This window comes from the organism of the source record quoted next, unplaced genomic scaffold (genome assembly GCF_019419815.1).
Source record: "Pyrus x bretschneideri cultivar Hongxiangsu unplaced genomic scaffold, Pyrus_bretschneideri_v1 Contig54, whole genome shotgun sequence".
NCBI classification, from domain to species: Eukaryota; Viridiplantae; Streptophyta; class Magnoliopsida; order Rosales; family Rosaceae; genus Pyrus; species Pyrus x bretschneideri.
Window position 1 is genome coordinate 702,658 of NW_025999792.1, and position 9,720 is coordinate 712,377.

The 9,720-nt window shown below is 31.9% G+C and overlaps 2 protein-coding genes across 2 annotated transcripts; both read left to right on the forward strand.

Annotated features, from left to right (window-relative positions):
• Positions 1 to 1,199: 1,199 nt before the first annotated feature.
• Positions 1,200 to 5,993, forward strand: LOC103942790. The gene is made up of 12 exons (XM_048570648.1): positions 1,200 to 1,352; positions 1,769 to 1,868; positions 1,954 to 2,033; positions 2,168 to 2,235; positions 2,341 to 2,465; positions 3,003 to 3,084; positions 3,197 to 3,329; positions 3,456 to 3,613; positions 3,838 to 4,251; positions 4,338 to 4,435; positions 4,561 to 5,247; positions 5,897 to 5,993. Exons 1-11 carry the CDS (start codon positions 1,200 to 1,202, stop codon positions 4,611 to 4,613), a joined length of 1,464 nt encoding a protein of 487 aa, XP_048426605.1. The 3' UTR covers positions 4,614 to 5,247; positions 5,897 to 5,993.
• LOC125470880 lies at positions 5,903 to 8,336 on the forward strand. Its single transcript, XM_048570615.1, has 7 exons — positions 5,903 to 5,993; positions 6,233 to 6,357; positions 6,865 to 6,995; positions 7,122 to 7,158; positions 7,512 to 7,674; positions 7,761 to 7,884; positions 7,986 to 8,336. The coding sequence occupies exons 2-6, from the start codon at positions 6,249 to 6,251 to the stop codon at positions 7,882 to 7,884; spliced, it is 564 nt and encodes a 187-aa protein (XP_048426572.1). The 5' UTR covers positions 5,903 to 5,993; positions 6,233 to 6,248; the 3' UTR covers positions 7,986 to 8,336.
• The last annotated feature ends 1,384 nt before the right edge of the window (positions 8,337 to 9,720 follow it).

Below are 9,720 nucleotides of genomic sequence, written 5' to 3' on the forward strand. Positions count from 1 at the left end.
TTTTTTTTTGGGGGTTTTGTTCTGCTTTTTCAGTAGATGCTGTCCACGTGTTGATCATCAGCAGTATTTCTGTTCAGAGGATTTTTACTCTTTTTGTTTCGTTTTCACTCCTTTCTTTGTTTACTTTTTCCTTTCGTTTTTCTGCTTCTCTCTCGCCTCTTTTTGTTTCGTTTTCAGTTTTCTGTCTTCATCTTCTTATCCTTGCTCCAACGCTTCGCACACCGCCTTCTTGGCGTTTCAAGTCTTGCTGTTTTCTGGTTAGTTGTGTCTTTTTTGTTGCCTTATTTTTTTGTTAATTTTGTATTTAGAGTTACGTCTTTTGTTTAAATTTGGGTTTAGTTGATTTTGAAGGTTTCCAATTGGTTGCCCTTTTTTGTTTTTAATTTTGTTTTTAGAGTTAGGTCTTTTGTTTGAATTTGGGTTTACCGATTTTGAAGGTTTAGAGCTAACTATTTCCTTTCGATTTTTTATGGGGGTGAGACTTATAGAATAGTAGGGTTTTTCTTTTTGTGTTGGGATTCTAAGTATGACTCTGTCGTTTTCTGTGTTGACATTCTAAGTATTGACTGTGTCGTTTGATTCTCATTTTATTTTTAGCAAACACAAAATGGCAAGCTCTTGAAGCCAATGAAACCTTTATTCACCCTTCGTGCAGATACCTTTGACTTAGAAGCATGCAGCTTCCCTCTCAAAATCTTTATACATATTATGCACAATCACGTTATATGTACTGATACATACGAGTAAATCAGGTTGCACCAACAATTAGGTACATAGTATTACATGACAAGATTATTAAAATTAATTCCCACCAACCATATGTATGCAAAAGGAATTCTTTGAATTTATAAGGTTATCATTTGCAAACTGATGCACTCAACCAGTGTCAAACTGTCTTTCCTATGTGCTGGGAAGATTGTCTGGACATAAATGACTAGATTAAAACCAATTCTTGACTGATTGGTCTTAGGAATATGTTCAGGTCTAGGTTTTAGATCTTTTTTTTTTTAATTGAATTCTAACTTTATAGGTTCTCTATTCTAATTGTTATTACTTTTGGTTATTAATTAAGCTGTTAAATTTTTCCTCCCAAACATGGATGGACAAATAACAAATGATTTCAGTTTTCTTTTCAGTGTTTTTTTATGCTTTTGGATAAATTTGTGGCATATTATGTAAATTTCATTGTTGCAGGATAAATGGAAAACACACAGCCAACTCCTATTCATCAGTTAAAACCATACACGAAAGCAAACAAAATCAAAATCCGGATATGCAGGATATGGAAATCGACAATCCCAGGCACTGTTCAAAAATATACAGCTTTGAACTGTATATTAGTTGATGAAATGGTAAGATTATTGATTCATTATTTTAATCAAAGATGGTAATACTAATAATTAACTAGCCAGAAAATATTTTTCTACCCCTATTTTTTAGATGTTGGGGAATAAAATTTAAGTATGCCGTGTTACAAAAAATGAACAGATCAGTGTTTTCTTACCTTTTTTTATGCATTTTTTATTTTCTTACCTTTTTTTCATGGTGTTACATTTTTTTTCTTAAATTTTTTGGCATTCATACATTTCTTTTCAAGTGTTGATTAAAATAATTTAACTATTTTCAATAATTCTTTTTCCTCATGCTAACAATTTGATAAGTGTGCTGTTCTTTGTGTTATTGATAGTATAATCTATATTTTTATTTATTTTTTAATTACTTTTGTAACTTTTTTTCCTTCTCTGTCTTGGCATGATAAATTGTGAAGCAAGATGCCGTTGAGGCGACCACATTAAATGTTGACTATGATGTTATGGTTGCGAAGATTGAAGCTGGTGGATGCTATGAAATCATTGATTTCCGTACCAGTAAAATCAGGGGACAATACAAAGTAGTCCCGCATGAAACTCAAGTTTTGTTTAATACGGTAACAAAATTTAAAAAATTGGCCAGTGTGTTTCCACCCATTCCTCGCCATCGGTTCTTTCTACAAGATTACAACACACGCTTGGACAGGGTTGACATCCTTACAGGTACTGTTAACATGTCTATGCATATAAATCCATTCAAACGAGTTGGTATTTATTTTCTAAAGTAGTATTTAACAATGTGCTTATATTTATGTTTTAAATTATAAGATGTTATCGGTTGTATAAGAGCCGTATAGTCCTTGGAAGAAAAACAGATTAATCAGAGGGTTGCATACAAATGTGATGTGCACATTCAGAATATAAGGTCATTTTTCACCTTTTATTGTTATTAGCTTAAATTGTCTTCAGTCTTTGTTCCTTTGCTGTTGTAAAAATTTAAATTTTTACTTGCGAGTTTTTTGATCCACAGAAAAGAAGAACTCACGGTTACGTTATGGGCAGACATTGGTGAAGCTTTTTCTTCTTTGTCAACAGAGGCATTTTCGCTGCCAGTCGTGGTTGTTTTCACAAGTTTAAAAGTCAGACGCTACCTAGGTATTTCATTTAATTTAAAATTAATCTTTTGCATCCTTATTTTGCTCTCTGTCCATACTAAGTCATTTAAATTCTTTTGGTGTTTAACCATTCTTGGATTTTATTATATTTATTTGTTACAATTAGTCATTCTACGTTGCCACCCTTTCTAACCAGTCAATTTGCAGCTATCTGATTATATTGGTGCTCAATGATTGTTGTTTGTCATACTTCTACTTATTTTCTGGTTTCTCCAGTTTTATATATTTAGTTGATTAAGCTATTGATAGTCTCGACTGACAATTACAAAATAACTAAAACTATATTCTCAATCGAACACTCACTTAGGAATCCACTGCATGTCCCAATTAATTTTGTTACCAGTTTATTAAAATTTTCACAAAAAACATCATCTGTATGCCATGCGTACCCTTTTTTTTTTTTTTTTTTAAATTACTTTTTGTGATACAATGATGCAGCTATTAAAACAAATTTTAAACTGTATCCGTCATGATTTGTGTTTCATCACCTTTTTTCTGCCATGATTTCAATGCGCAGGTAAGATTGTCTTAAACAGTACCGGTTCATCACTTTTTTTCATTGATCCAGACATCCCGGAAGTGAATTCCTACAAGTCAGTGTAAGTATATTTCTAATTTTTGGAACAAAATAACGATATATCTATTATTCTTGAATGAAAACAGATGCTATTTCTATATTGTTCAAACAATGTGATCTTTTCAATCATGCAGGTTTTCCAACTGCAAAGAATTTCCAAAAATATTGCCTCCGTCTTCAGACCAGGCAAATGAAGCTAAACTTCTACAGACTGCAAAAAAAGTTACAATTGATGAATTGGCTTTCTTGGATCCAGATTTGTACAAGGTTTAAAACTTGATTATCCCTTTTAATGTTCCCTTAAAATTTTACAACTGTGATTTCACACATTCAATAAAAAGAATGCATATGATTGTTGTCAGTTTCACACGTATATGACAAAATATATTACAGGATGAGACATTTCTATGTAAAGCAGCTGTGAAGCATTTTGACACACGTTACGATTGGTGGTATAGTGCCTGCCCCATTTGTGTAAAACAAATGCATAAGGACCCAACAAGTGCACAACTAATTTGTCAAAAACACCCAAATCAAATTCCAACACCTTGGTAATATTTAACATGTTGTGCTGCAATTTTGTTACTATGTATACCATGAGTTGAATTTTTTTTACTTTGCTCTTTTCAATTTAGAATCAATTAATTTCTCGCTCCATCAATGGTATGTAATTTTTCAATCTCACTATTGATATTTTTTTAAACACCTAAATTTCTCATGGTTGTTTTTGTTTTGGATATTCCATTGTAATCTTACATTAGGTTTTTAAATGTAGGTATAAGGTCAATCTGATACTCGAAGATGAAACCAATGAGATTGATGCTTTGATAATTGGAAAATGTGGTGAAAAACTTTTTGGCATGAGCTGCAAAGATTTGGTTCTGAATCAGACATTGGTGGACCATCAGCAATTACCAAATGAATTTCTTAGACTAATCAGGCAAAAGAAAATTTTCCATCTGCGGTTTGGAAATAGAAGAAATAATTTCAATCCAAGCAATGTCCTCATTCAGAATGTAACCGACGATACAACCATGCAACCAACAACTCCACTGCCTTTGCCAAGAGAAATCACGGGGTCTTCCACGACTGTTTCGTCTTCTACTTCAAGTGCTGAAACTACTGAACAATCGAATAAAAGGAAGAGGGAATCAATCAAGAGGACTCTTTTCACCAACAATGAGCAAAGGTTTGTTTCGTAACTTCCTTTCAAAACATAATTTTGAAATTATTTTTCATTCATTTTATTTAACACTGGTAGCCCATTTAAAACAGAGAAATGGAAGAAGTTTCAGAGGCGGATCCAAGGGAGTTTGATGAATTTCCAATAAAGTTGCTCAAAAAGAAATCGTCACCAACTAGCGGAAAACTTGGTACCACTCCTGAAAAAACCAACTAGGTTGCTATATTTTAAACATGGCTTCTCTTTTTGCTCTACATTTATTTTGATATATATTTAATAGCCATCTAACTGTATTATTTTCTTTCTTTTCCCTAGCTTGCTTGCTTAAGGATGAACGATGCAGTGCCAAAACTCATCTCCGATACTGAAACGCAGTAACCGTTTTTTGTTAATATGTATCAAACAATATTGATAATATTTGGCTGCCATCTAAATGTCTCTCTGGTCTGGACTTCATAATATTTTTTGCATGTACAATATTTGGCTGCCATGTAAATATCTCTCTGGTCTGGACTTGATAATATTTTTTGTATGTACATGCTGGTTCCACTTGAGAGGTAGATGCAAGTGGTAGAATCCAATCAATCACTTTTATGTATTTTTTTTTTTGTCTATCTGTAAAGAAATAGGTTTTAATCTTTTGTATCTGGATTGTACAAATTTAATATTGTATATATAAACCACTTCCAAAATCTTTGTTCACGGTGATGTAAATATTCTGTGATCTACTTTTTACATGTCTTCAACACAGTGTTGCACAGAATTTCCGCAACTACACTCATTCTGAACTCAATTTGGAGCAACATTCATTAAGCCTTTCTTTTACAGTTAGTTTCATTTGTTTATATTTGAATCAACACCTTTTTAACAAATAATGATTCTTCCAACTGCTCATAAATTGATTCTTTTATTTTTCTTGCAACTTCGACCGTTCATCTATTGAAAATACCATGCGTCAATCAGCGATGTGGACTTTTCTCAACATATGACCATCAAATCTTGGTATGTCTTTCATCATATTTGCTCCTTTACAATTCATAGAACTGTTATGTTTCCTTATATCCAATCCTTGCCGATAAACTAATTCTTTGTTCAAAACTTGAACCATAAATGTAATAGGCTAAAATTGTTGTGACCATTTAACAATTCATAGAACTGTTATGTTTTTTTTTCTGTATTTCACCACTAAGATTCAAATTCATATATTTCGGTGAGAAACAAATTTTTATCTATTTCTTGAGTTAGGCAGAGTTGTAAAAATAACTTTCTACATGCTATATGCTATTTAAAAACCCGCAGCATCGCGCGGGCACCATTGCTAGTTATAGCTTCTAAAATTGAAGCTAGTGGCTGCTACGAAATCACCGACTTTAGCACCATTAGAATAAGAGGACAGTACAGAGTGGTACCACATGTAGCTCAAGTTATATTCATTGATAAAACAAATTTCAAGAAACTATCAAGCGTGTTTCTGCCCATCTCTCGACATTGCTTCTTTATGCAAGATTACAACACACTTTATCCGCACTTGAACAAGGTTGATATTCTTATAGGTAATATTAATATATGTATACATACATTAAAAAAATTAACATTCATTGTGTAAAATGAATTTTGGTAATATACTCATGTTTACCTTTTAAATTGTAAGATGTCACCGGTCATGTAATTACCGTCCAATGTTTGGAGCCAAATCAGATCAATCAGAGGGTAGCATACAAGTGTGACATACGTATTGAAAATATCAGGTTATTCCTTTCTTTTTATCTCTGTCAATGTAAATTGGTTTCGATGTTTATTCTACTAACATTGCAAACAATTTAAATATCTGTTCTCAATTCCTTTTGGAAAGTGTTATTGGCACTTCAAAAATCTCATTCTACACTCCTTACAAGTATATTTTTCTTTCCTAAAATAGAAAGTTTGGAGTGGAGAATGAGATTTTTAGAATGTTAATAATAATTCTTTTTTTTTTTTTTATACGTAGAAAAGAAGAACTCATCATGACATTATGGGCGGATGTTGCAGAATCATCTTGTTCTCTATCTCCGGAAGCATTACCTCTGCCAATTGTTATTGCTTTTACAAGTTTAAAAGTCAAGCTTTATTTAGGTATCTCACTTGATTTATACCAATCTTTCATATCTTTATTTTGTTTTCTTTAAATATTACTGCTTCTAAACTGCCTTCATGTTTTGTCTCATAGAATTTTATCATATATACTTCCTCCAATTTATGATTATGTGTCTGTTTTCTGGTTGATTAATTTATTTGAAAAAAGATCTTAATATATAGCTCATTAGTCACTATTATTAGTTATCTTCCTGCTTTATTTTTCTTTTTTTCTTTTAAAACTGATTGTATTGAAATTAGAAACCTAGTGTAGTGGCCGAATCTTGCACATCATTTTAAAACTTAGATTATATAAGTGAAAGCATTTACTAATGTTTTGTTTATACTATCTTATTATTGTTTCAATCCACAGTAAATGCATACAAATCAGTGTAAGTATATTTACAATCATTAAAAAAAAAAGAAAATTATATTTATAATTATTGGAACAAAAGAAATGCTAAGTTTGTAAAATTGCTCAAACAATATAATCTTTTAATCCTATAGGTTTTCAAGTTGTAAAGACCCTGTCAAGATACTGCCCCTCCTCTAGACAAGTGAATGAAGCTGAAATTCTGCACACGGCCAAAAAGTTGATAATTGATGAGTTGGCTTTTTTAGATCTTGATTTGTACATGGTATAAAATTTAATTACACATTCTTATCTTTTCTTAGAAACATATAATTGCATTTTTACCTCTTTCATCAAAGGTATATACATGATTGGTGTTCCTTATACAAAAACGCTATGAAACATTTTACAGGATGATACATTTCTTTGTAAAGCATCAGTTACTTCAAGTATGTGATCTATATCAGTTGTTTTTCCTTCTCCATATTTATAGTCAATTGTGGCTCACAAAATTCTCACAGAGCTTAATTTTCTAATATAGGTATAAAGTAAATTTGGTTATTGGAGATGACACAAATGAAATCAATGCTTTAATAATTGGTAAATCTGGAGAAAAGCTTTGTGGTGTCGCAAACAAAGATTTGGGGCTCAATCAAAGATTAGTGGACCAACAGCAGTTGCCAAATGAGTTTTTAAGATTGATTGGTCAAAAAATAAAAAATAAAAAAATTTCACTTGTGGTTTAGAAATAGAAGGAAAAGTTTCAGTTTAAATTATTTTTTGATTTATAGTATGTCTGAAGATACAGCCAAGGAACCCGCAACTTCACAACCATTGGCAAGAGAAATTACAGTATCTTCTACCGCTATGTCATCTTGCACTTCAACACCTGAAACAAGAGGAACATCAAATAAACGAAAAAGGGAATCCATTAGGAAAACGCTTTTTACCGCCGGAGAACAAAGGTTTGTTTCACATCTCCTTTTCCAATTACCAATTTTGACCTATCATGGACTTATATGTTCTAATATTCAATATCCACTTAAAATAGTGAACTAGAGGAAATTTCAGAGGTCAGTCCAAAACAGTTTGATGAAGTTCCTCTCAAGTGTTTGAAAAAAAAAAAAAAATCTCCAAGTGGTATAAAAACGGACACTACTCTAAAAAAAGACTAGGTAAATATACTTTAGGCTTATCTTTTGTTTTAACTATAAATTCATTGAAAAGCAAATTTAACGGCTATCTAACTGCTTTTTCTTCTCTTTTATCTGCCTAGGTTGTTTTGTAACGATGAACAGTGTTTGGCCAAGACTTCAACTGCTCCACTCAAAAGTATTTACCGTCATTTCTGAATGCATATCAAACACTCTTTAAAATATTTATGGTATGTAAATATCTCTTTTTGCCTAGAATTTGCCAATATTTTTTGCATGTACATACAACAGCATTTGCTAATTTTTTGTATCTCAATATTGGTCCTCATTAAAAAGCAGATGAAGCTGCTAAACTAGAATAACTTAATATTTTTTGCATGTACATGGACCAGCATTTCCTACTTTCTTTGTACCAAAATGCTGGTTCCAATAAAACAATAGATGGAAGTCCTGCATTTTATCCTTTTTTGTACTTAAGTGCTGCTTCCAATACAACAGTAGGTACAAGTGCTAATCTAGAGTGAATGGATGTAATATTCATCTCTCAGTTGTACAATGAATGGTTATAATATTTATCTCCACGTTCTCCAAACTTTAAACCCACGGCAACGTGTGGGTACTGTTGTCTAGTTATGTTACTACGAGTCTAAATTTTTAAAGAATTAACAACTTTAACGGGGGGATTATTTTGGTGATAAGAGTTTTTCTATTTAATTCTCACTGCCTATTTAAGTTCACCAATTTTCTATCTAGGAGCCTTACTTATAGAGATACAAACATATATCATATTTCATACAACTCTACGACTTTTTAAACATTACAAGGAGGGATTAAAAGTCTCAAATAGCACAAACCATGCCCAAAACAAAAAGGAACGGACTTGAGTACATTACGGCTCATGCCCCTCAATTATAACAGTTAGTAAAAGGCCCACGTTAATCGCTACAGGAAAAAAACCAAGGAACTAACCATCTGCCCTATTCAAAACAAAGAACTGACGTTATTTAATCCATCTTCCCCAAAAAATTATTACGAAAACTCTTTCATGCAAAAAATCTTTCCACAAACCCCGAAGGTGACATTTGCTACAACACGGCAGTACTCTGTTCCAAAAACAAGGCACCTACTACTCAAAAACTTGTTTTTGCATAATCATTTTCAGATTTATAGTTAGTTTTTTTTTGCAACAAACACTTTCAGATTGTGAAAAAAAAAAAAAAAAAAAAAAAGAAGAAGAAGTTTCGCATGCATTATCAATCTCGCGAAAATCAACTTCAGTATTTTGGATGATGAGTTGTGCTTTTTAGTTTATGTGTAAACTGATTCTTTAACTACATATGGGTATGTTTTTGCATCGACTTTTTGTGTGTAAAAGGATTATGCATCTACGGTTTTGTAGGTAAAATAATTATCCATCTACCTTTTGTATGTAAAGTGATTTTGAATATATCTTTTAGCGTTTCCAAGATCATTTTAGTTTCTTTTCAGTTTATGTCAAATTGATTTTGTACCTACTTATTGTGTGTAAGTGATTTTGTACCCATCTTTTAGTGATTATGCACCTACCTATTGTGTGTAAAGTTATTCTGCACCTACCTGTTGTGTGTAAATTGATTAGGCTTCTACCTGTTGTTGTGTGTAAATTGATTACGCTTCTACCTTTTGTGTGTAAATTGATTTTGCTACTACATCTGTGTGTAAATTGATTCTACTACTACCTTTTGTGTGTAAATTAATTATGCACCTAATGGGATTTGTCAATTGTACATAATAACCTTAAAGACACAGATGAAAGTTTGGTGGTAAAAGTGATTATGCATGTACTTTGTGTATAAACAAGGGCATACACGTTACATT

Excerpts from the sequence above, each read along its gene's own strand:
- LOC103942790 (XM_048570648.1), top strand. The coding sequence starts at position 1,200 with ATGGAAAACACACAGCCAACTCCTATTCATCAGTTAAAACCATACACG. Across the intron at positions 2,466-3,002 it reads AAAAGTCAGACGCTACCTAG|GTAAGATTGTCTTAAACAGT; the intron begins GTATTTCATTTA and ends TTCAATGCGCAG. Across the intron at positions 3,085-3,196 it reads GTGAATTCCTACAAGTCAGT|GTTTTCCAACTGCAAAGAAT; the intron begins GTAAGTATATTT and ends TCAATCATGCAG.
- LOC125470880 (XM_048570615.1), top strand. The coding sequence starts at position 6,249 with ATGACATTATGGGCGGATGTTGCAGAATCATCTTGTTCTCTATCTCCG. Across the intron at positions 6,358-6,864 it reads AAAAGTCAAGCTTTATTTAG|GTTTTCAAGTTGTAAAGACC; the intron begins GTATCTCACTTG and ends TTAATCCTATAG. Across the intron at positions 7,675-7,760 it reads TTTACCGCCGGAGAACAAAG|TGAACTAGAGGAAATTTCAG; the intron begins GTTTGTTTCACA and ends CACTTAAAATAG.